Source organism: Aspergillus uvarum (assembly GCF_003184745.1).
Source record: "Aspergillus uvarum CBS 121591 unplaced genomic scaffold BO82scaffold_3, whole genome shotgun sequence".
NCBI lineage: Eukaryota > Fungi > Ascomycota > Eurotiomycetes > Eurotiales > Aspergillaceae > Aspergillus > Aspergillus uvarum.
In genome coordinates this window covers 794066-817242 of record NW_020291300.1, presented here as the reverse complement: position 1 = coordinate 817242, position 23177 = coordinate 794066, and the positions used below count along the sequence as shown (strand labels likewise).

The 23177-nt window shown below is 46.8% G+C and overlaps 8 protein-coding genes across 8 annotated transcripts; 5 read left to right on the top strand and 3 right to left on the bottom strand.

Moving 5' to 3' along the window:
• Nucleotides 1-62: 62 nt before the first annotated feature.
• On the bottom strand, nucleotides 63-5723 carry BO82DRAFT_388754 (putative P-type ATPase). The gene is made up of 21 exons (XM_025638402.1): nucleotides 5462-5723; nucleotides 5370-5409; nucleotides 4797-5321; nucleotides 4403-4744; nucleotides 4220-4354; nucleotides 4101-4167; nucleotides 3896-4027; nucleotides 3496-3845; nucleotides 3299-3444; nucleotides 3141-3248; nucleotides 2780-3089; nucleotides 2566-2719; nucleotides 2181-2513; nucleotides 2037-2119; nucleotides 1856-1990; nucleotides 1547-1779; nucleotides 1369-1492; nucleotides 1269-1314; nucleotides 1068-1218; nucleotides 853-998; nucleotides 63-795 (listed from the first exon to the last, which is right to left on the bottom strand). The coding sequence occupies exons 1-21, from the start codon at nucleotides 5542-5544 to the stop codon at nucleotides 509-511; spliced, it is 3930 nt and encodes a 1309-aa protein (XP_025496838.1). The 5' UTR covers nucleotides 5545-5723; the 3' UTR covers nucleotides 63-508.
• On the top strand, nucleotides 65-558 carry BO82DRAFT_326011 (uncharacterized protein; the record flags this gene model as incomplete). Its single annotated transcript, XM_025632896.1, has 2 exons — nucleotides 65-154; nucleotides 219-558. 2 exons carry the CDS (start codon nucleotides 65-67, stop codon nucleotides 282-284), a joined length of 156 nt encoding a protein of 51 aa, XP_025496839.1. The 3' UTR covers nucleotides 285-558.
• A 1006-nt stretch (nucleotides 5724-6729) lies between the features above and the next one.
• Nucleotides 6730-8145, top strand: nap1 (histone chaperone NAP1; the record flags this gene model as incomplete). The annotated part of the gene is made up of 4 exons (XM_025631025.1): nucleotides 6730-6776; nucleotides 6861-6940; nucleotides 7005-7712; nucleotides 7760-8145. The coding sequence occupies 4 exons, from the start codon at nucleotides 6730-6732 to the stop codon at nucleotides 8143-8145; spliced, it is 1221 nt and encodes a 406-aa protein (XP_025496837.1).
• Nucleotides 8146-9210: 1065 nt separating this feature from the next.
• Nucleotides 9211-14672, top strand: BO82DRAFT_91557 (type V myosin). Its single transcript, XM_025641653.1, has 7 exons — nucleotides 9211-9453; nucleotides 9521-9653; nucleotides 9705-9894; nucleotides 9949-13810; nucleotides 13864-13937; nucleotides 14007-14221; nucleotides 14275-14672. The coding sequence occupies exons 1-7, from the start codon at nucleotides 9319-9321 to the stop codon at nucleotides 14388-14390; spliced, it is 4725 nt and encodes a 1574-aa protein (XP_025496836.1). The 5' UTR covers nucleotides 9211-9318; the 3' UTR covers nucleotides 14391-14672.
• BO82DRAFT_91435 (non-canonical purine NTP pyrophosphatase) lies at nucleotides 14630-15921 on the top strand. The gene is made up of 6 exons (XM_025641652.1): nucleotides 14630-15042; nucleotides 15120-15193; nucleotides 15250-15394; nucleotides 15449-15485; nucleotides 15557-15618; nucleotides 15678-15921. Exons 1-6 carry the CDS (start codon nucleotides 14869-14871, stop codon nucleotides 15744-15746), a joined length of 561 nt encoding a protein of 186 aa, XP_025496835.1. The 5' UTR covers nucleotides 14630-14868; the 3' UTR covers nucleotides 15747-15921.
• Nucleotides 15726-16609, bottom strand: BO82DRAFT_350345 (nucleoside triphosphates FAP7). Its single transcript, XM_025634127.1, has 3 exons — nucleotides 16343-16609; nucleotides 16092-16240; nucleotides 15726-16013 (listed from the first exon to the last, which is right to left on the bottom strand). Exons 1-3 carry the CDS (start codon nucleotides 16523-16525, stop codon nucleotides 15812-15814), a joined length of 534 nt encoding a protein of 177 aa, XP_025496834.1. The 5' UTR covers nucleotides 16526-16609; the 3' UTR covers nucleotides 15726-15811.
• A 449-nt stretch (nucleotides 16610-17058) lies between these two features.
• BO82DRAFT_360913 (C78 family peptidase) lies at nucleotides 17059-18770 on the bottom strand (the record flags this gene model as incomplete). The annotated part of the gene is made up of 6 exons (XM_025636794.1): nucleotides 17059-17083; nucleotides 17142-17346; nucleotides 17417-17556; nucleotides 17629-17660; nucleotides 17728-18195; nucleotides 18285-18770. The coding sequence occupies 6 exons, from the start codon at nucleotides 18768-18770 to the stop codon at nucleotides 17059-17061; spliced, it is 1356 nt and encodes a 451-aa protein (XP_025496833.1).
• A 964-nt stretch (nucleotides 18771-19734) lies between these two features.
• On the top strand, nucleotides 19735-22066 carry BO82DRAFT_325993 (aspartate kinase). The gene is made up of 4 exons (XM_025632895.1): nucleotides 19735-19964; nucleotides 20035-20115; nucleotides 20236-21485; nucleotides 21544-22066. The coding sequence occupies exons 1-4, from the start codon at nucleotides 19816-19818 to the stop codon at nucleotides 21639-21641; spliced, it is 1578 nt and encodes a 525-aa protein (XP_025496832.1). The 5' UTR covers nucleotides 19735-19815; the 3' UTR covers nucleotides 21642-22066.
• The last annotated feature ends 1111 nt before the right edge of the window (nucleotides 22067-23177 follow it).

The following is a 23177-nucleotide window of genomic DNA, read 5'->3' as shown; positions in this document are numbered from 1 at the left end:
AGAAAGTATATTGTCATGGACCCCCATATACTTCACTCAACAAGCTAATGTACGCAATATAGACATGGCGTCAAGTCATCCTATCCATGTTCATCCCGCACGACCTCTGTATCGCTTCACGGCTACGGCGTTGGGAGCTAGCATGTGGTTTTTCGTAAGTGGACTTATGGTTCTCATCGTCCTCAAGAAGTCACTAATAATATTGCCCATCATTATAGTTAATGTACAGAGCCAAGAAAGATGGACCCGCCCTTTTAGGATGGAAGCACCCTTGGGATCATTGAGAGCGCAATGGTCGACTGTATCAAACACTTCGCTGAGAGACAATACAAACATGAACCAAAGGGACATGTCTTGAGATATACAGTCGAAGAGATAAATGGACCAGACAAGCGGGCTTGTGGCCTCGTCAAATCTTAACTCTAGACTCGAGACAAGTTACAGGGTTATGGAAGTTGCAATAACTCTTTCTATTCATCAATATGGACCATTGTCCAGAGAAAGCGATCTAATTTTGCATTTCCTCGAGTAGCATCTTATATCGACGGCGTTTCTTCGACTGACCTGGTCGTAGTTTTTGACGTAATTTCCCAACCTTGCTCGCAAGGTTGGGAAAAAATCTTCTTTCTGCCATCCAAGCCATTAGGAAGCTTCCGGCAACAATTGCGAGCAATTGCAAAGCAAAGAGGTCTGGGAGAGAAGTCAATTGCATGGCACGTCTGAGCCACTGAGTCGGTCTGAAAAGCATGTAGCATGAAAAGAATAGAGCCGTCAGGACCATGATCAGGTATGGTGCTAAGGAAAATCAGCTTCTATATCCTGAAGTGTTGACAGTCATTGAATGGGACTAACTGTTTGAGATCATCGGCTTGCGAAATGGCGGTCCGGCGCTGAGCACGACGCTCGACAATATGTATTGGAAGCTAGAGACCAGGAAAAGTACAGTATTTGCAGAATTCTCGATGTTATCCTCTAAGCCTGCGCGGGGAGGTTTGAACCTGGGAAGTGGATCAGCAAATCTCCTGTACATGTTGTACTTCACGGAAAGCATGAATTTCGACGCGTACCAGGGTTGCAGCTGGGCATATTTGTATGCCACAAGCTGCGTAGCTAAGCAAAGGGTAATCTGACCGAGCAATGGAATCAGAACTTTGCGTGAGACGAGGTCGGCGGTGGGCCGCTTGCGAGAAAGTATAGGATGGGGGTCAGTCCATCCCACTTGGATTCCATTAGTACATGCTTTGATATTGGTTGCGAAATGCACTTACTGAAGATCGCAATCGGTAGGATCAGAAATAGATCAATGAAGAGGAACTTATGCTAGTTAGTGACGATACTTGCATGATCGTTATGGTGTGAAGCATGTACCTGAAAATCACCAAGATTTGACGCTGACGCATACAACAGGCTCACAGTCGCAAACTGTATGGCCGAGTAAAGACTCATGTACTTGAAGCAACAGAAGCTCGTTACCAAGGAACCTCTTCCTTCCCTATAGATAAACTTAACAGCAAGCTCCCTCGACATTAGGCAACATGTTCCTTACCTAATAAGCGTGGGTACACATGAAATATCGAATTGGCGACTGGTGAACGGGGCAGCAACAGAAGCTTCAGCATCGGATAGTGAAATACCGACGTCAGCAGCTTTCAATGCACCGCAGTCATTCGCACCGTCGCCACAGAATCCACAACAGTAGTCGAGGGACTGCAGCTTTTCAACAAGTTCATGCTTCTCATCTGGCGACATTCTTGCGAATACGCTGCCACGCACGAGCATCTATAAGTATGTTTGTTAGACCCGAATTATGGCAGAGGCCACTGCCGGCACTAGTCGTCGCTTTTTTTACACATACTCTGTTCAGAATTGTTTCGCTGCCGAAGTCAATTGCCCATCGGAAGACTTCGCCACTGACAGCAAGAGAGTAATTATTTAGATTGGAAACATTGCCAGGCACCGAAAGGTCAATGCTTGCTGCATTTAAATGGGGCTTCTTAAATCAGCGAAAGTCACCAACCAAGACACATGAGTCATACCATAAGTGTTGTCGGGTCAAGCCTGATCGCTGGATCATCTACGCTTTCCCAACAAAGCGAAGCACCCGAATCGTGTCCATACCCTATAAATGAGTTAGTAGGACTATACTTAGATAAGACATAATCGCAGAGCAAAGAGTTGACCTTGCGAAAAATGAGGAACAAAACAATGTTCGTTGTTCCTGATCAACCCACACTCACGAGCAACACTAACTGCCGTGAGTATGTTGTCACCTGTACACATGACGTTGCGTATGCCTGCTTGATTAAGTTCAGTAATAGTCCCTGCAGTCTTTGGCTTGAGCTTATTCTCAAATATAATGAACCCGAGAAATTCAAGATCACATTCAGCCTCATGACGAGTCATTTTCTGAATCTTCATCCAGCTTAGCTTTGGCGCATGCTTGGCAGCGCAGGCAATAACGCGATAGCCTTTGTGTGTATAGTAACTCAAAAGCTCGTCATAATCACGGGGCACTTAGGAATTGCTGTTAGTAGTGTTTACACCAGAGCAAATTGGACCACTGACAGCTTGCTGGGAGACATATAGCCTTAACACTTTCTGGAGCACCTTTGACAAAAGTGCTTGCTCCAGAATCACCAAATTGGCGTACAATGACACTTGCACGACGTAGCTCTGAGACAAATTCAAAGTTGCGCAATATGCCAAGCTCTACATGTGCCTGTTGTGTATCAGCATCCTGCTTTAGTGAGTCGGAATATTTTATTCTATGTTGCCATACATGTGGGCCCTGCTCCTGGGGGGGGCCAGCAAGGGTGCCAGTGGGCTCTGGAGGTTTTGCGATAGATGGCATGATTCTCTCAGAGTCCGATTGCTCGACATGACTTCCTCCTTCTTTATAAGACCATCCAGTGAACTGAAACATTTTGACGTCGAGAGGATCGCCCAATAATTCACCATCAACCACTCTCAGAGAGTGACATGTTGCCATGGTGTAGAGGATATTATCGTAACGACTTGTCCTCTGTATAGCAGTTCTGTCCGCCAATAATGCGTTATCGAAATAGATGGTAGAGATCAGACCGGAGAAGCTGCAGCATAGTCAATAGACGCACAAAGGACATATATATATTTCCTCAAACCTCGCATTGTTATCGGCGACCCGAATTCCGAGTACGTCTAGTCCGTCCTCAGTGAGGGTTCCAGTTTTATCAAAACAGATTATATCTAGCTTTCCGCCCACATTGACCCTAACTAATATTAAACCAAGTTCTCAAGGCTGGAATATCAGATTTCTCACCTCTGTGGACTGATGCAGAATATTTTATGATTCTTCAGTCTAGAAAGAGCAAAATTTGTTCCTATACTCAATGTAGCGGGTAGCGCCGGAGGCACGACAATTGTGATTAGATCCAGTGCTCGGACAATAATGAATTGCCAAGGAAGCTTGTCTGTGTTAGCAAGGATGAGTCTGGTAGTACAATGGGATTCTCTTACTCCTAAGCGGACGAAGTTCACAAAAGAAGCAATGAACCCTAGAATAGCAATAATGCCCATAACTGAAATATACCGGAATGAATCCCGATAGAATTTGAAGCCCGAGGGCTTAGGAAAGAGCATCGACCGGATAAGGGCGCCTTTAGTTGTGAGAAACCCGGTCCTCACAACAACTGCTAACGCTATAGCTTCATCATCATCGACATTCTGTGGGCGCCGTGCCCTTATTACCTTTGTACCGCTAAAAAGAAAGTGCTTTGCAAGGTTGGGATTGATAGAAGGGCCAGTTAGGTTTAGATACTTCAGTGCATCGTCCGTAAGAGGAAATTTAGTGACTGGGACAGATTCGCCTGTTATGCATTAGTCCATCTACTCAAGAAGGCAGTCATGTTTATCAGACCTGTCAGCATGCTTTCGTTGACTATGCAGTCACCAGACAACAGTATACAGTCACATGGGACTTGCGTGAGGGACGGATCTGAGAATTCGTAGACATCGCCTGGGACAAGCTCTCGAGATGGAATAGATCTCCCTGTAAATCAAAACATGAGCATATTTCTGGCCCACCGGGGCGTGCAAGATAAGCCTCACATGGGTTCACTTACAGAATCCATTGCGAAGAACACGGGTGTCGCATTCGAATAGTGAGAGCTCTCTCAAACGATTCATTGTCTGAAGGAAAATAAGCACCCATGAAGACAGCGACAAGCCCACGGAAACGTACCGCTTTTGTTTCAATGACAGTAGCACCAATGCTGATGAGTGAAATGAGAAATATGCATACAGCATAATAGTAATATTCATCAAGCGACCAAAGTACAAGGCTTGCTAGCTGGAAGATATAGAATGGGTGAAAAGCCTACAGAGTCAGATATCGAAGTAGAAAAGTCCAAGATTTCACACTTACCTCATCCATAAGCAGTTTAGATGCAGGCTTCTGCTGAATGTCAATGAGATTTTTGCCAAATATTTGTTCGCGATCGTCACGATCATCGGCATCCAGCCCGAGTCTCATTCCCTTCACATTTGTCCATAGGGGATCTTTCCACCCATTTACCAGGCAGAATTTGTCCTCGAGTGGATTATAGAAGAAGCGAAGATATCTGTAATCAATACGTCTCAGTTTGGCAATGGTGGGGTCATTATCCTCGTCGTATGAATGGCAGTCAGGATCGGCAAAAATCGTAGACAAGGGGCGCCCGTAATCTTGACTGTCGACTTGTTGTACTTGAAATCGATTCCATTGATCCTAACGCTAAATCAGCAACAGATAAATAGATCTCGGAGGTAAAACTGCCTACCTCAATCGCAACCCATTCAGAAGCACAAAGAGGAGCTGGTTTACCTAACAGGCGAACGCGCCATTTTGGAAACCATCGAAACAATAGGTAAGCGAAACCGAATGACAATGCACACAACATGTAATAGAGTACAAGACCAGTGATGCTTGTCGAAAACCCCGCAATCACAATGGTAAGATCTTCTGAGATGATGTGGACTTTCTGGCTTGTTATATTTTCGCCTATCCGATTTTGCGCGTACGAGGCAACAGAGAATGACCGCCGTAGAAGGGGTTCCTCAACAGAGCCTCTTGAATAAGATTGGCGCTTAGAGGACCGTATCGATTCATTTGTGTCATTTAGGCCAGTCACGGACACCTCGTCCATGTCGCTCTCGACATCCAATGCGTCCTCGGGTGGCCACAATGTGTGATCCTCATCGTCGTGAAAATATGTAAAGCTAGTGGTAGAGTCTTTCCGATCTCGACGGTGAGAGAATGAGACAATGCTTGATGGTATACTCTCTGATATTGGACCATCATAAACCTAGTTAAGTCAGTGATACGTATCGAAACATTTCCCCTCGCGACACACCTCATTACGAGCCATTTCAACCTCGGATACAATGCTATAGCTAGAAGACCGTTAGCAAGGAAAAAGAGAATGTTAGATCTGGTGTCAATGACCTGCTTCTCATAGAATTGCGCCGGTTTTCTGCACCGGGCAAATAGACCTCGGATGGCTGCGACTGCCCTTGACGATCCTCCATGTTTATAAATGCGCCCTGCTGCTCTGCTTCTCGGTGCTCAATGGGGCTGTTGATCTCGGTGATAGTGTCTGCGAGGTTTGTAGTGACGGCGACCAACACGGATATTATGGCAACCTAATCCATTATGACAGTTGGTTGGCTGATTGTTCTGGCGGCTACTGAGGGTCTATGTGGTGTTGGAACGGGAAAAAGTTGCTTTAGTCATTAAGCGCCTGTTAGATTGATTAAGTCATAGCCCAGCATACCCAGTAACTTAGTAGATTGAACGGGGTCGTCCGGAGATAGATAAGTTCCTAGGTACGAAGATTTTACCTGTTGCGAAATACTGTACTATACGTACTCTGTATCAATGAGACACATCAATACACATGCTCGCTGCTCACAACTTCCCTGATAAGACCACTACTTAAACTGTCAAACGCTATACCTACCTTCATCACTAACACTACTCATGTGTCTTCAAAGAGTCTCTTCTATATATGGGCAGAAGGTTGTCTACAGGAATAGCATCAGAATCGAACGTGAAAAGGGAGAAGAAGACAGTCGTAGGGCAAGAAGGAGAAGCAGGAGGGAGGGAGAGAGAGAGAGAGAGAGAGAGATTCTTATGTTTAGTAGAAATCGTGAGATCGGCTGGAATTGGTTTTCTGTCTGGCAGAGATGCCTACCACAATTTATACCCGAGCACCTCTTACAAAAAGGCTTCATCTCAATCTATGTTTTTTAGGGATGCCCGGAAGGCTGAACTGGATTACTGTTTGCTGTATGAAGTCAATGTGTTACGGACACTATTATAGACAAGTTAGTTATACAGAGCATGTAGAAAGCATGTAGAAAGTAACGTCCAGCATGTTACCCCGGTATGGTTTGCTCTAGTTAGCAGCAAATTGAAAAAGATTTGTGGTTTATCAAGAGTTACTGTGTAGTTATTGCTAGAGGGGAGAAAATACGGAGTCGAAGTCAGTAACTAACATTTATTGTTGGGAGTACCGAGCAGTCCTCAACAGCCAGCACTTTCGTCCCGCCAAGCCCCTCGGCCCAAGGGCGCTAATAATCCCACCAAGCCAGTATTCCAGACCTCGCAAAACTTGGGTGTATCAAAATCTTCCTCCACACTCGCCTTTACACACCTCTCAGCCAACTCAGCTCTGTACACCCCAAAATAGTTCCCCTGCTTGTCAGATCACGATGTCTGAACCCATCAGGAACAAGAAAGCGGACATTCCGATCGCGCCGTAAGTTTTTTTTTTGACCATGCAACTGAATCTCAAATTTGCCGCATGATAGGATTCGATTTCTGATGATGCGTGACACCATAGGACACCTCAAAACACTCCAGCTAATAACGCCCCGATCTCTTCTCATGCCCAGCAACCTGGAATTGCCAGCATTAAAGAAGGTAATTTAACGCATGGAGTATCGCCCCCCTTGGTGATTCACCAGACGCTCATTTATTTCCATAGAGTCCCTTGACCATGCTACGGCCGCTTCCCTTTTCGCACGCAATCCGGGTCTAGTCTCCATGATTCAAGGGAAACTGGGATCTCTTGTCGGCCGCTCTTCAGGCTACATCGAGTCTCTACCCGTATCGGTTCGCCGGCGAGTTGCTGGACTGAAGGGTATTCAGAAGGAGCATGCCAAGCTGGAGGCTCAGTTCCAGGAAGAAGTGTTGGAACTCGAGAAGAAGTATTTTGCGAAATTCACTCCTCTTTACCAGAGACGTGCCACAATAGTTAATGGTGAGACGGAGCCCACTGACTCGGAGGTTGCAAATGGCCGCGAAGAGGAGGATGACGCCGAGGTCGAAGGCGAAGCTAGCAAAGATGAAGCCAATGATTCAACGACAGCTGGAATCCCTGAGTTCTGGCTATCGGCTATGAAGAATCAAATTTCCCTTGCGGACATGATCACTGAACGCGACGAAGATGCCCTGAAGTATCTTACCGACATCCGGATGGAGTATCTTGATCGCCCTGGATTCCGTCTTATCTTCGAGTTTACCGAGAACCCCTTCTTTTCTAACCAATCCATCTCGAAAACCTATTACTACAAGGAAGAGAACGGCTACGGAGGTGACTTCATTTATGATCATGCGGAAGGCACCAAGATCGACTGGAAAGCGGACAAGGATCTTACCGTACGGATCGAGAGCAAGAAACAGAGAAACAAGAGTATGTCACCCCCCGCCGAAATCCCAACCTGTCACTAAAATTTTCAGATACCAAACAAACCCGCGTTGTCAAGATAACTGTTCCCACGGAGTCTTTCTTCAATTTCTTCTCACCCCCACAGCCCCCCACCGATGATGATGATACTGTCGCCACTGATATCGAGGAGCGTCTCGAACTTGACTATCAGCTTGGAGAAGATATCAAGGAAAAACTGATCCCCAGAGCAATTGATTGGTTCACTGGGGAGGCTCTCCAATTCGAGGAACTAGGTGACGACATGGACGAGGATGAATTTGATTTGGAGGATGATGAAGACGATGAAGACGATGACGATGACGATGACCGCGAAACTGACCGTGATGTCGATGAGGACTCAGATGAAGAGGTATGCGCTCGTTCTGATCATTTACCATTAATCATGTTCATATGCTGACAAAGTCGGTAGGACGGTACTTCTAAGCCGAAGAAGGAGGCAGCAGAATGCAAACAAAGCTGAGGGCGGCTTGATCTGACACAGCCATAAGAAGTGTATCTCAGTCGCGACCGGACTTTATATGTGCTTGGTTGTCTCAACTGTTTCCTACACCCGTGCGCCTTTTGTTCGATTTCTAATATTGCCTCAAATTGTTTCTCCTATCACATGCCTCCTACTCCTAATCTCTTCTTATATTCATGCACTAGCAAAGTTCTCAGATACAAATATCTTACTTAAAGTCTTACACGGGTCTGCGCTGACGCATGTATTGTAGCGAGTCTCTTAATAATCTTTTGCCGTCAAATTAGGTTACTGGCCTCTGTTAGATTCCCAGGATGCTTGGGGCAATCGGAGTTTAATCTCATTCCTGGTGCTAAATTAATTGTTGCTATGCTTTTACAAATATCACCAGCAGTAGCGGAAGATAACAATTGCCGGAGAACGATATTGTGGAAAGCTCTTTTCATTGAATCGGAGGTGTTGGGTGGATGCCATGTTCAGTTTGAGGGGGTCATTGCATTGTAATATCTCTTCGCGGGCGGTTCACCACACCGCTAATTGCAATAGTAGTCGATATTGTACGTAATACGGAAATTAGTCGCAGTCATGTTCAATGCAAGGGATTGGAACATCATGGTTAAATCAAAACATGCACTTAAGGTCCAGTTAACGGGATTATACGTCAGTTCTCTTCACATGTTTCTTAGACGCGGACAAAAATAGTAGATGTGTACCAACGAAGGCCTTTCGATAATGATGACCCTTGGCATTGGCTTTGACAACTGTGGAGAGTGTCTCGATAAGTGGCGCGGCCGTCCAGGCCCGCCTCAGGGGCTGCGGCTCGCGGCTCGCGGCTCCGGGCTCGGTAACGCCAGCTGTTAGCCAGTTCAATAATTTCTCCCTGGAGGAGAGCATGAAGACTATCTTCTTTCTCAAGCAAACCTCCTACGATCTCCAGCGTGTCAAGGTATGATTCTCTGACCTCTGAATTGAACTCGACTATCTCCTTTTTTTGTTCTCGCTAGATGCGTGCGGCATCGGCCATCCATACAAGATTGTCCAACGTCTTACACTGGTTTTCCGGCCCAATCTTGTTCAGGATATTGTCTTGAGTGCCAACAAAGTTGTTAAATGGCTCACAACTACGAGGTGGGCACGAGGGCCTGGCAGCCCGATCCGACCGAGGGCTGGATTGCTTCTGAGGTGAAGGAGAAGCATGTAGATGGAGACAAAGTGCAACTCGTCTTTTCCATAGAAAATGGAGAGGTACGTTACCATTGTTCGCATCTTTGCGAGTCACCAACGCGAGAGGCTAAATTCTCTCTGGCAATAGACAAAAACTTTCGAAACCAGTCAAGCTGAATTGCAGATTGACAACAACCCGAACTTGCCTCCGTTGATGAACCCTGCCATGCTGGAGGCCAGTGAGGATCTCACAAATTTGTCGCACCTGAATGAGCCTGCTGGTAGGTATCCATCTTGCAGCCGTAGCGCAATGATAACTGAAATCCTTGAAGTCCTCCAGGCTATAAAATTACGTTATGCACAGAAAGAGATCTATACCTACAGTGGTATCGTCCTTATTGCTACGAATCCCTTCGCCCGGGTTGACTCCCTCTATGTTCCGCAAATGGTGCAAGTATACGCTGGCAAACACCGAGCATCTCAAGCACCTCACCTGTTTGCCATCGCCGAGGAAGCATTTGCGTAAGAGCCGATCCTTCGTTCGATCTGTCTCCCCAGCTCACATAATCTGCGCAGCGATATGCTACGAGATGGTAAGAACCAGACCATTGTCGTTTCTGGCGAGTCAGGGGCCGGAAAAACCGTCAGCGCAAAGTATATTATGCGATATTTTGCAACTCGCGAGTCCTCCGATCAGCCTGGCAAGTACACCACAAGTCGGGCAGATGCAATCAGTGAGACCGAAGAGCAGATCCTAGCCACCAATCCTGTCATGGAAGCTTTTGGAAACGCCAAAACAACACGCAACGATAATTCTTCGCGCTTCGGAAAGTACATCGAAATCATGTTCGATGACAAGACTAATATTATAGGCGCAAAAATCAGGACTTATCTTCTGGAAAGATCTCGCCTGGTGTTTCAGCCCCTCAAAGAGCGGAATTACCACATCTTCTACCAGTTGGTAGCCGGCGCAACGGATGCAGAGAAGCAGGACCTTGGTTTGACTTCGATTGAAGATTTCGATTACCTCAGTCAGGGCGGGACGCCGACGATTGATGGCGTTGACGATCGCACAGAATTTACTGCGACCAAAAAATCCTTAAGTACCATTGGCGTGCCCGAAAAGACTCAAGTGGAGATTTTTAGGGTCCTCGCAGCTTTGCTTCATCTTGGAAACGTCAAAATTACTTCCACAAGGACTGACTCCAATTTGTCATCTTCGGAGCCTTCTCTTATGCGAGCCTGCGATATGCTGGGGATCGATGCCATCGAGTTTGCAAAATGGATAGTGAAAAAGCAGCTGATCACGAGGGGCGAAAAGATCACGTCTAACCTCACACAGCAGCAAGCAATCGTCGTGAGGGACTCTGTTGCCAAGTTCATTTATTCGAGTTTGTTTGACTGGCTTGTTGATAAAATCAACCGTGGTTTGGCTACTGATAATATCTTGAGCAACTTCAAGTCCTTCATTGGCGTCCTAGATATTTACGGCTTTGAACACTTCGCAAAGAACTCCTTCGAGCAGTTCTGCATCAACTACGCCAACGAGAAATTACAGCAGGAGTTCAATCAGCACGTCTTCAAACTTGAGCAAGAAGAATACATACGGGAACAGATAGATTGGACATTCATTGACTTCTCAGACAACCAGCCTTGTATTGATTTGATTGAAGCGAAACTGGGTATTTTGTCTCTTCTGGACGAAGAGTCTCGGCTACCCATGGGCTCAGATGAACAATTCGTGACGAAACTTCATCATAATTTCGCCGCGGACAAACAAAAATTCTATAAAAAACCACGTTTCGGCAAATCTGCGTTCACGATCTGCCATTATGCTGTTGATGTAACTTATGAATCTGACGGGTTCATAGAGAAGAACAGGGATACTGTACCTGATGAACACATGGAAATTCTTCGCAGCTCGTCTAACGAGTTTGTGAAGGAGATTCTCGATACCGCTGCCGCTGTCCGGGAGAAGGACTCAGCTTCTATCTCTTCCAAGCCTGTTGCTGCTCCTGGGCGCAAGATTGGAGTTGCTGTCAATCGCAAGCCTACTCTTGGTGGTATCTTCAAGTCGTCATTGATTGAGCTGATGAACACAATCAACTCGACAGATGTTCACTACATCCGCTGTATCAAACCGAATGAGGCCAAAGAACCCTGGAAATTTGAGGGTCCAATGGTTCTTAGTCAATTGAGAGCTTGCGGTGTTCTCGAAACTGTCCGCATTAGTACAGCAGGATACCCAACGCGCTGGACCTACGAAGAATTTGCTATAAGATACTACATGCTCTGCCATTCGTCGCAATGGACGTCGGAGATTAGAGATATGTGTCATGCCATTCTACAGAAGGCTCTTGGTGATGGCACTCAGAAAAAGCAAGGCAAGTATCAGTTAGGCTTGACGAAAATCTTTTTCCGCGCTGGTATGCTTGCTTTTCTTGAAAATCTCCGCACATCCAGGCTCAATGAATGTGCAATAATGATCCAGAAGAACCTGCGATGCAAGTACTACCGGCGCAGGTATCTCGAGGCTCGTGCCTCTATCCTTACAACTCAAGCTCTGGCGAGGGGCTTTCTTGCAAGACAGCACGCGGCTGAGATCCGTAAGGTCAAAGCAGCTACAACCATCCAACGGGTGTGGAGAGGGCACCGGGAAAGGAGGAACTACACTCGAATTCGCGCCAATTTCGTCCTTTTCCAGTCAGTTGCGAAAGGATTTCTCTGTCGACAAAACATCTTGGATACAATACATGGCAACGCAGCGAAAGTAATACAACGATCTTGGCGTTCTTGGTGGCAATTACGCGCGTGGAGGCAGTACCGTCGGAATGTTATCATCGTTCAAAATCTCTGGAGAGGCAAGCAGGCCAGGAAGCAATACAAGAAGCTTCGGGAGGATGCAAGAGATCTGAAACAAATCTCCTACAAACTCGAAAACAAGGTGGTAGAGTTAACTCAGTATCTCGAGTCACTGAAGCGTGAGAACAAGGCTTTAAACACACAATTGGAGAATTATGAGACTCAACTGAAGTCTTGGAGAAGTCGTCACAATGTTCTCGAAAACCGGTCTAGAGAGCTACAGGCTGAGGCCAATCAAGCTGGCATCACTGCTGCTCGGTTGACCGCTATGGAAGACGAAATGAACCGGTTGCAGCAAAATCATAATGATGCACAGGCAACAGTCAAGAGACTTCAGGAGGAGGAAAGGATATCACGAGAGTCAATACGTTCTGCGAACCAGGAGCTGGAGCGACTACAGCAGCTAAATAGTGAAGCAGAGGACGAGAAAGCTTCGCTTCGTCAACAAATCGTCGAACTCGAGGAGCAGCTCGAGATCGCGAAGCGAACCGTTCCCATAAATGGCTTGAGTGGTGACCAATCGAACGGTGGGCCAACCCCACCTCCTGCGACCGGCTTGATCAACCTGGTGTCCTCGAAAAAGCCCAAGCCTAAGAGACGCAGCGCTGGTGCTGAGCGGATCGACACCGATCGTTTCAGTGGAGCTTACAACCCGAGACCGGTCTCTATGGCTATCCCGAGTTCTGCAATGGGACGTCAGCCATTCACCGGCAACACATTTTCTCCAGGACTGGATTCTGTTGAGGTAGAGCTTGAGAATCTACTATCCGAGGAAGATGAACTCAATGAAGAGGTGACGATGGGCCTGATTCGCAACTTGAAGATCCCACTACCCAGTTCCACACCGCCTCCTACAGAGAAGGAGGTTCTTTTCCCGGCATACCTTATCAATCTTGTAACCTCAGAAATGTGGAACAACGGATTTGTGAAAGAATCAGAGCGCTTTTTGGCCAATGTCATGCAGTCTATACAGCAGGAGGTCATGCAGCATGACGGCGACGATGCTGTTAATCCCGGGGCTTTCTGGCTTTCTAATGTACACGAGATGCTCTCGTTCGTGTTCTTGGCCGAAGATTGGTACGAAGCCCAGAAGACCGATAATTTCGAGTATGACCGCTTGTTGGAGATTGTCAAACACGACCTAGAGAGCCTAGAGTTCAATATCTATCATACCTGGATGAAAGTGCTGAAGAAGAAGCTCTTCAAGATGATCGTACCAGCGATCATCGAATCCCAATCACTTCCGGGTTTTGTCACAAGCGAGACAAACCGATTCCTTGGAAAGCTTCTTCCATCCAACAACAATCCTGCGTATAGTATGGATAATCTCCTCAGTCTTTTGAACAATGTCTACAAAGCGATGAAGGCTTTCTATCTTGAGGAGTCCATCATCACTCAGACGGTGACCGAACTTCTTCGACTCGTGGGTGTTACGGCTTTCAACGATCTTCTTATGCGAAGAAACTTTCTGTCCTGGAAACGTGGGCTACAGATCAACTACAACATTACTCGCATTGAGGAATGGTGTAAGAGCCATGATATGCCTGAGGGCACACTGCAGTTGGAGCATTTAATGGTAAGCATGTTTGGCCAGTATTCGATATGAGAGAGTACTAACCCATTCCAAAGCAAGCAACCAAGCTTCTACAACTGAAAAAGGCCACTTTAAATGACATAGAGATCATTCAAGACATTTGTTGGATGTAAGAACATATTTCCTGTCTTAGCCTTGCTACGCCGAATTTACAAGATGCTGACCACTATATATTCAGGCTGTCTCCGAATCAGATACAGAAGTTGTTGAATCAATATCTTGTCGCTGACTACGAACAACCTATCAATGGCGAAATCATGAAAGCGGTTGCGTCTCGTGTCACCGAGAAGAGCGATGTGCTTCTTCTTACTCCCGTTGACATGGAAGACAGTGGCCCGTACGAAATCGCAGAGCCGCGTGTCATCACAGCATTGGAGACATACACACCATCTTGTAAGTGAGATTCGAAGTTTATGGCCGCCACAAGCCTCACTGACAATTCAAAGGGCTACAAACACCGCGCCTGAAACGGCTTGCCGAAATAGTATCAGCACAGGCAATGGCTCAACAGGACAGGTTGGATATGACAGAAACGAGCGAAGGAGCGATGCCTGCCAAATGATTGTACATTGGAAATAGCCCTACCACATCACATGGTGAAAACGTCAGGGACTAGCAGCCCTGATTAGCCGCCCCTTAATCAGCAAAAGCGCACCATCGTCGGTCGTCGATTTTCACACAAAGCTGATCATCACGTGATGTCCTTGCCTTTCTCTTCATTATATATTACCATTGCATCAACGATACTGTTATCGACCGAGCAACCAGAATTCTGTTTTGCGGATTCGCTCAACCCGCAAATTTTCACCGACCAAGGAAAGCTCGGACTTCCGGGCCGACTTCTGGGCATACTTGATTTTGGAGCGCAGTAGTGCTTGTGGGGTTGTGGAGAAAAGAATTCGTACCCGTCGGGGCTGACCAACGTTTTGACAACACTACATTTCTTCCATGTTTCCATGTCCTAGTCGCCAATTTCACCCGAAAGTCGTCTCACATTTGATCAAGCTAGTCACATTTTATTCATTGGGAGCATTGCAAACATGGCGCCTCTAAAACAGTTGAACTTCATCACGGGCAACAAGAACAAGTTGGCTGAAGTGAGGGCTATCCTAGGCAGTGTAATCCATGTCGATAGCCAAGCGATTGAAGTGCCCGAAATCCAGGGCACAATCGAGGAAATCGCCAAGGACAAATGTAGACGTGCTGCAGAAGCGGTGAGCAGCGATCTTCTGATATTTCCGAGGTCAAATGATACTAAATCAAGGTTGTTCCTGCTGACATGATCGAACAGATTAAAGGTCCGGTTTTAACGGAAGACACGGCTCTGGAGTTCCATGCGTTGAAGGGTCTACCTGGCCCATACATGTAATGTCTTCGGTGCCTAAAAAAGCTTAAGCGTGGCATGCTGATGTATGACCAAGCAAATCGTTTCTTGACGCCCTGGGCCACGAAGGGTTGAACCGATTGCTTGACTCGTTCGATATGAAAACAGCGGAGGCCGTCTGTACCTTTGCGTTCTCTGAAGGCCCTGGGTCGGAACCTATCTTATTTCAAGGCAGAACCGAGGTAGGACTGACTAGAACATGCCATCAGTATCTGCAACTGACGCCAGCTTTGAAGGGAGCTATTGTCCGCCCAAGAGGTCCCGCAAACTTCGGTAGGTACAGATGGACAGTCAGTCAGTCTTGAGTCTATCCACCTGTGATTAATTCATGCATTTTTTCCTAGGTTGGGATCCGATCTTCGAATACCAAGGCAAAACGTATGCCGAGATGGATAAGGATGAAAAGGTACCCTACGGGATCCCCCCCCCCCTCCCTTACTACTGTGGTCGCTAATTCTTAATTAGAATCGGATCTCCCACAGATACAAAGCCCTGGTCAAACTGCAAGCCTGGCTAACTCGTGAACGATCCTGATCTGATTCTTCCGTGATGGAGCCTGTTTGAGGCGATTGAATTTGAATTTAACATGTCAGTAGTAGTCAATCTGTATTTAGTGCCTGGCTGCTCTTCCAGGACTCTATCCAGCCAGAAATTCGTGCGCAATTAGATTCTACATCGTCATCCTTTTCACTATTTAACTCGACCACAATTTCTTCGTCGAATGATTCGCGGGCTTCCTCGAGAAGAACCCCGAATATTTCCGCATCCAAATTTTCTTGCAGCTTCGCTTGCTTGTAACCCCTGTGGAAGAATCAAATCATAGTCAGACACCAGGCTCTCTGTAGCAACAGATATTTGAAAACCAGGGTTTGAAGGTACCTCGATGTTAGACGGTCGTATAGAATGGACGTGGATGGGCAACGTAGAACCACCACAAGATCAACCCAAGACTTGGGAAAAAGGTCACAGGCATGCCAATCAATCAAGTAGCCACCCCTCTGCAGCTCCTCTTCGACAGCATCGAGTAGCTGAAATCAAAATTGCTTAGTATGCCCCATAGAACCACAAGCATTGAACAGACGTGAGATCATAAAAAGCACACAAGATCTCGGGGACCTATTTAGACGCACTTTGTCTTCATCAACAACCCATGTTTGCAATTCCTGGTCGTAGGTGTCGTAACAGCCCCGGTCTTTCGCAATCTGATTGATCGAAAGATGTCGCAAACCAGTCTCCTCGGCTAGCTGTGCACAGTGAACAGTTTTCCCTACACCAGGCGTCCCTGTAATAACTATGTTCGGAGTTGATCGCATGCTGAAATCTTGCTGTGGGGGTTTTAGCACTGAAGCCTGCTGCGGTGGTCGATAATCATACCAAGGCAAAATTTCTGGTGGCGGTTCAACTGGTTACTCTGCCTTGTCGCGGGGCACAATCGGAACAACCCACCAACCGATTTTAGCCGGGCGGTTCCAAACCAATTGGTTGCCGGGTATGTAGTACAGTACTTTATAACTTACCTACTTTACAGTATTAAGAGTTCTCGAACGGGCGTGTGAACATCCTATCATGGATTACACCACCATGTGTGGCAGCTTGGCTAATACAAGAGAAAAACTGGTATTCAGTCCTAAAGATATTCGGTAGTCATGCTTCAAATAACCGACAGGGTTGTTACGCATTACTGCTAGGGCGATTCAACCGCCTCTGCTGCCCTATTCTCTACGGGCGGAGCTACGCTTCATAGAAAGTGACTCCGTGCCTAGCTAAACCATTGATAAATTGAGACTAAATAGTCTACTTAGATTCGAGGCTATCCCTATAGACCTCCATGGTATATGGCGAACCTTCAAATTCGGCAGGTGGCTTGGAGTCTAGGAGGATAAAACCGTGAGTTAGCATCTGTCCCGATAGCAGAATGCTGTAACTTACTTGAGAAGTTCGAATGCGGTATATTTTTGTAGGTATGCCGTCCCACGCCTGTATCCTTTGAGAATTCTGGCAGGGTCGGGATTCAACCCTGGAGTGTCTTTTAGTCGCTTGATTGCAGGAGGAGCTTTGAACATCGGGTCGAAAACCAATAAGTTTGCACTTCCATTATCACGAATTTCGAACCCAATAATTGTCATGGAGTGTCCTATGTAAAGATTGTCACATATCAGCGCTTGCGCTTGGGCCGGAGAATGAAAGGCGGGAGTTGTCCAAACCCTGGTGCTGAAAATAGATGGGTGGTAAGTCGGTAGAGATGACCTTATCTTCCCTCTCCAGGTTGCGTGTGCCCCGGAAATAGGAAGCAACATTCATGAACAATGCATCATGGGCTCGCATGCTCTCCGTGGGTTCAATGCTATTGGCTACGCAGCTATAGCTAGTCAGTTTCTCGTATCTGAGGCGTTGGTGAGATGGGCTAACAACTTACAGTATTCCGAGACTTGAAAACAGCGCTTGAGCCTATGCAATAATATATCAACCGAACATTCCTTCCCCGGATTTAAAAGGTGAAGCAGAAAAGTATTACCTCAGGTGTGCCGATATATTTTCTGGTTCCCCGAATGCCACCAGTTTCAATTCTTCCTACACTGTTGAATCCCTTGTCCCATGCATTCTCAATCATATCCTGGAGCTGAAGGATTGTAGGCAGTTCCCCAGAGAACCACTCATGCCCTGGCAATCGAGTGTTTTTGATATAAGTGATTAGCATCTGGATATTCCTGTAGCCGCAAAAGCCGCCTTCCCTAGGCATTTTTGAGATTTGGTGAACCATGGAGCTACAGAAGAAGGCACGCTGGACAGATTTATCACGATCACATAACCGAGCAAGCACAGAGATCACCTCCGTCACCTCGTTCTCAAAGGTTTCCGCCTTTCGAAGTGCATCATTAGAAGATAGGTTGTTGGTCAAAATCGACTTAGGACCTTTTTCAAGCACTCTTCGCAACCACGAGGGCATCTGCTTTTCATGCGCATGGGGCCCTAATTCTGACCGCTACAGAATTGTCAGCGAGATGCATCGCCCGTGAGACAGATGAGCTGTCTCTAAGTGGAACAGAAGTAGGGAGCTTATAGAATCAATACCCCAAGTCGTTTGATGCCTTCAGTAGGAACACACTTCTCCGGTCCAGCTGTTGCCACCGTGAGTGGTTCGGATCCTCCGAGTGAAAGCTTTGGGAGTGATGAAGTGCCAACGCATTGCTTGTGAGCACTTCTAGCGGGTTCTGACAGTTGATTTGGAGGGCGAGCCGAGACCTCCTCAAGGGCGATCTCTTCCGCAGCGTGTAGATCAAGGTGAGCCGGCAACTCCGCTTCCATCACGGCCTCACCACAGCCGCAAGGGCACTCGATGTACCCATCGGGTTGGCCGTCTTGAAAACCCGACAACAAAAATCGCTGCTGATATGGTAGCATGAGAATTTGCTCTGCATACTGGTGGCTTGCTCTGTTACTGGCTCGCATGTCATTCTCGGGGTGGCAAGATTCCACATGTTCCATGACAAAATTACTGTCGGGATCAGAGAAGGGACAAAAGGGGCATGTCGGATCGCCATCAGTTGGGTGATCCATAGAGAGTCGATATTCATGGAATAACGCTGAAGAAGCGTTTGGCGTTCAGCAAAGGGAATCAAAATTAGACCAAGGACAATATCCTAGCGAACGAGAACTGGAGAGTTCGCGTTGTTAACCTAAGTTGCAATTGCTGCCTGTGGGGCCCCGGAGCGGACACTGATAAATATGAATCAAGCTACGGAATCTCGACAAGCTTGAAGCCCGGCGCCCAGCGTCGGCACCCACATACACGAGCATTTGAGATTGATGAGAGACGACTACCTAGAGAGGTATCGTCACTATCATTGGCAACCAAGATTTTCTAATCCGAGCCTCCGAGATTCGCATTCGATTATGATTCCACGTGATATCTCCCGCAGATTTAGGTGGGTCTGAGATGTACCAGTACGTCTGGCCTAAAGGCGAGTAACTTGATTAGATGACTAGTCTGATGGGTCCAAAAAGTAAACATAGCTTCTGTATGCGTACACTGTTCAATTGATGCTAGTGCATCAAAGAGGGGTTTGGAGACATGGTCAGAGCCCGTGAGTGACAGTGAGCTATGGTTTGAGACAATAGTTAATTCGAGGCTCAAAGAGACCTAAGTACGTACATGGAACTGAAACAATGAAATATCCTTGTACCACTGGATACGGACCAAAGCAGATGACTGCATCTGTTGGCTCTCTCTACATAGTTATAAGTAACTAATTAGTACGTGGTTGATTGTCTACTCAGCAGTGATTGAGGTTAAGGTATTTACTCATGGTAAGTCGGTTGATTAACTTAGTTGACTAAGTATAGTTAAGCTCAAAAGCCATGACTAATAAACATACTAAACAATCAGACTTTTTCCCTCCGATATCGTGATCCGCACAATGGAAGGCGGAACAGCAAAAGGTAAAGAATGATTCGCTCACCTTTGTCAATGCTCTGCTCCGCTTTCGCAGACCCCGCCAGGTGCACATAAAAATGGCTGTCCCGCAACCGGAGCCGATCACAAGGGCATGTTACTGACTTCTTGAATTGCAAGGACCCCAAACCTTTTCCCCTGGTCTTCAGTATGAATGAACCGCTAGTCGTCGAGCAAGATTCCTCATCCATGGTCAATACCGGCCTCGAGGGTTCCTCTGGCAGCAATTGGGTTGTGCAGAAGTTTGGTGGTACGAGCGTCGGCAAGTTCGCCTTGAATATTATCGACCAGGTTGTTCTGTAAGTGGCCTCGATTTTCTCCTGCCCGGGATAGAGCCCGCCACAGAGATTATTAACCTCTCGTATCCAGTCCAAGTCTTTCCGAGCATCGTGTTGCTGTAGTTTGCTCAGCGCGAAGCAGCTCGACCAAAGCTGCTGGTACCACCAACCGGTGAGTCATATTCCTCCCAGAGCAGCGATGGCAACCGCGATTGCCCAAAATGTCCCATTGCCATGCCCCCGGTTACCAAATTTCACCAAGCCAGAGTCTAATCAACTACTTCATCATCAGGTTACTCCGAGCAGCGCGGGATGCGGAAGACGCTCTGTCTCAGCAATATGCCTCCCTTGTAGAGGCCGTTCGGTTGGAACATATTCAGGTAGTCCGAGATCAAATCCAGTCAAATACACTCAAGTCACGGCTGGTTTCCGAAATCAATGCGGAGTGTGACCGAGTACTCAAGGTGTTAGAGGCTGCGCAAACACTTGGTGAAATTAGCGCAAGGTGCATCGATAAGGTGATCAGTACCGGGGAGAAGCTAAGTTGCAGACTTATGGCTGCTTTTCTCGAAGATCGGGGCGTCAGGTCGCAATATGTGGACCTGGCCGAGATTATCGATTTCCCCATCTCGAGTCAGGGTCTTGACCAAGAATTCTATAATAACCTAGCTGCTGCTCTCGGAAGAAAGATTGAAAGTTGTGGAGATAGGGTCCCTGTCGTTACCGGATTCTTTGGGACTGTACCTGGCGGTCTTCTTGATCAGATTGGACGGGGCTACACTGATCTCTGTGCTGCTCTCGTTGCTGTGGGGATAAATGCGAAGGAATTGCAGGTGTGGAAAGAAGTTGATGGCATCTTTACAGCCGACCCACGGAAGGTGCCAACTGCACGCCTGCTTTCTGCCATAACACCGGCAGAGGCAGCCGAGTTAACGTTCTATGGCTCGGAAGTGATTCACCCCTTTACCATGGAGCAAGTCATCCGTGCCAAAATCCCTATCCGCATAAAGAACGTCATGAACCCGCGGGGAGATGGCACTGTTATATTCCCCGACTCTTCCAGCGAGCTGGAGAAGACGACCCCCGGCCATGATCCACGATTGTTTCGTACCCGGAGTCCCAGTCTTATGCAGCGGCCGAAGCGCCCCACGGCCGTGACAATCAAACACAAAATCCTCGTCATCAATGTACATTCGAACAAACGATCGCTCTCTCATGGTTTCTTCGCAGGCATATTCTCTGTGCTCGATCGATGGAGGCTTTCTATTGATTTGATCTCGACGAGCGAGGTGCATGTTTCAATGGCCCTTCATTCCGAGATGCCCTTGCTGAATGGGACCGGAAGAGACGAATATCAGATCATAGACGATGACCTGAAGGGAGCTATCCAGGACCTTCAGAAGTATGGAACCGTCGATATCATACCAGAGATGGCCATTCTCAGTCTTGTGGGAAAACAGATGAAGAACATGATTGGGGTTGCGGGACGAATGTTTTCGACTCTGGGCGAAAACAATGTTAATATCGAGATGATTTCTCAAGGTACGTATCCTTAGACACTTGACTACTGTTCAATAGCTGATCAACACTGTGTCTCAAGGTGCAAGTGAGATCAATATTTCTTGCGTCATCGAGGAGAGAGATGCTGATCGCGCTTTAAACATAATTCACACCAGCATGTTCACCTTTTTAGACTAGGCCAGTGCTTTGATGTATGTCACTCTTCGCTTGCTTCATTTGTACTTTCTGTAAAGTGCATCCTGGTCTCCAGCAGTATAAGATATCCTTTGCAAATTCTTGGTTTGTGAAAAGCTCGATTCTGGTCCACGCTGATCCTACTTCCAAGTCAAGGCTATTATCTGGGCCTCGACTTGCTTGTTGTTGCTGGTTGCGTGCAGATGTCATTGTTCTCCTTAGTGATCTTGGTTGTGTTTCTTCTCTGCGATCCCTTGATTCATGTTAATTTCCCCCGCCCCCTCTCATACTAGTCCTGTGTCCTTGCCTTTGTGGGCGTGCATGTGTCGGCGCTATGTTTCACAAGAGTCTTTTCAGATAATCATGTTTCTACTGCATCTTGTCAAAACACAGGACCGACAGAACCTATAATTGATCACGAATAGAACAATTATCTATGTTTTCCTGCCTACTATCTCATAGACTGATTCTAAAAGGATACACCAGAGGTCTACAGGTGTTTCACTACAGGGCGAAACAAGGTATAAAACCACCTACAAAATGTGTGCAACGGGTGGAAGGTTGTTGAAAATAAATGGGTGCAACTGAAATAAGAAATTATTGCCAACGGCATGAGCGGCTGATTACATTCAGGATTGTATATATACATCTCACTAAATGAATCCAGAGGCGGCTGGCCTCTGGTAAATGAAGATCCCGAACTGCAAAGTCAATATATAAGTCTGGTTTCTAATTAATGCGCCCTTACAGATGCAGCCCGACCTTGCACTCAAGGACGTAGGTACGAGAATACTCCCACAAACGCAGTACAATAGATCAGCCTAAGTGCGGAGGTGGGACACAGGATGTTTTCATAGGACTCCGTAGTAGGTCTCCACGCGTACACACAGGTCCATATATACATACATAATATAACTTATACCTTACCTGAAACCGAGGTTGACTGGAATCATGTAAGTAAAGAAGGGATGGGACGGGCACCACTGAATTAGATCTATAACACAACCATACTCATGCATGAGTAAGTATGTACGCACGGCGCTTACGTAGTCATGCAGGTACTGACCAGATTGCACATCCGAGCCAAGGCTAATGTATTCAGACATGCCTCAAGATGGAGGGCACATTGTTCGCGAGGGTCCGCTAGTACTGTCTACTGCCAAAATTTACAGTACTGTACGTAATGATTGTTGTATTCATAGTATAGAATTGACCATCGGGTACTTATCATGTGCAGTGATTATGTACTGTACCTAGTAGCAAGAAATGTGGTACGTATGTTTGTGAGCAAGGACCGGACCTTGCGGGGGAGCATACGGAGTAGTATGGAGTAGTACGAAGATGTACAGTGCTAGCAGGTACGTAATATGAGTATTCCGTACTCCATAGCTTAAACTAGGACCTCGATTCAAGTTCAGTGGTCTAATAATACTCTAATCGATTGAAGGGGAAACGGGTGGCCCACCCGGTCCTCATGATCTGCCGATTGCACAGCAAGTGATTGGAGGAGAGCTTGCTCCCTTCGGGCGGCAATGGAGC

Excerpts from the sequence above, each read along its gene's own strand:
- BO82DRAFT_350345 (XM_025634127.1), bottom strand. The coding sequence starts at position 16,525 with ATGCGATCAACTCCGAACATAGTTATTACAGGGACGCCTGGTGTAGGG. Across the intron at positions 16,241-16,342 it reads GGGTTGTTGATGAAGACAAA|CTACTCGATGCTGTCGAAGA; the intron begins GTGCGTCTAAAT and ends TTTTGATTTCAG. Across the intron at positions 16,014-16,091 it reads TACGACCGTCTAACATCGAG|GGGTTACAAGCAAGCGAAGC; the intron begins GTACCTTCAAAC and ends ATTCTTCCACAG.
- BO82DRAFT_325993 (XM_025632895.1), top strand. The coding sequence starts at position 19,816 with ATGAATGAACCGCTAGTCGTCGAGCAAGATTCCTCATCCATGGTCAAT. Across the intron at positions 20,116-20,235 it reads GCTGCTGGTACCACCAACCG|GTTACTCCGAGCAGCGCGGG; the intron begins GTGAGTCATATT and ends CTTCATCATCAG. Across the intron at positions 21,486-21,543 it reads TATCGAGATGATTTCTCAAG|GTGCAAGTGAGATCAATATT; the intron begins GTACGTATCCTT and ends CTGTGTCTCAAG.
- BO82DRAFT_91435 (XM_025641652.1), top strand. The coding sequence starts at position 14,869 with ATGGCGCCTCTAAAACAGTTGAACTTCATCACGGGCAACAAGAACAAG. Across the intron at positions 15,194-15,249 it reads GGTCTACCTGGCCCATACAT|CAAATCGTTTCTTGACGCCC; the intron begins GTAATGTCTTCG and ends TGTATGACCAAG. Across the intron at positions 15,486-15,556 it reads AAGAGGTCCCGCAAACTTCG|GTTGGGATCCGATCTTCGAA; the intron begins GTAGGTACAGAT and ends ATTTTTTCCTAG.
- BO82DRAFT_91557 (XM_025641653.1), top strand. The coding sequence starts at position 9,319 with ATGGCTCACAACTACGAGGTGGGCACGAGGGCCTGGCAGCCCGATCCG. Across the intron at positions 9,454-9,520 it reads TTTCCATAGAAAATGGAGAG|ACAAAAACTTTCGAAACCAG; the intron begins GTACGTTACCAT and ends CTCTGGCAATAG. Across the intron at positions 14,222-14,274 it reads GGAGACATACACACCATCTT|GGCTACAAACACCGCGCCTG; the intron begins GTAAGTGAGATT and ends GACAATTCAAAG.
- BO82DRAFT_388754 (XM_025638402.1), bottom strand. The coding sequence starts at position 5,544 with ATGGAGGATCGTCAAGGGCAGTCGCAGCCATCCGAGGTCTATTTGCCC. Across the intron at positions 4,168-4,219 it reads CTGTCATTGAAACAAAAGCG|ACAATGAATCGTTTGAGAGA; the intron begins GTACGTTTCCGT and ends ATTTTCCTTCAG. Across the intron at positions 999-1,067 it reads TATGCCCAGCTGCAACCCTG|GTTCAAACCTCCCCGCGCAG; the intron begins GTACGCGTCGAA and ends TCCACTTCCCAG.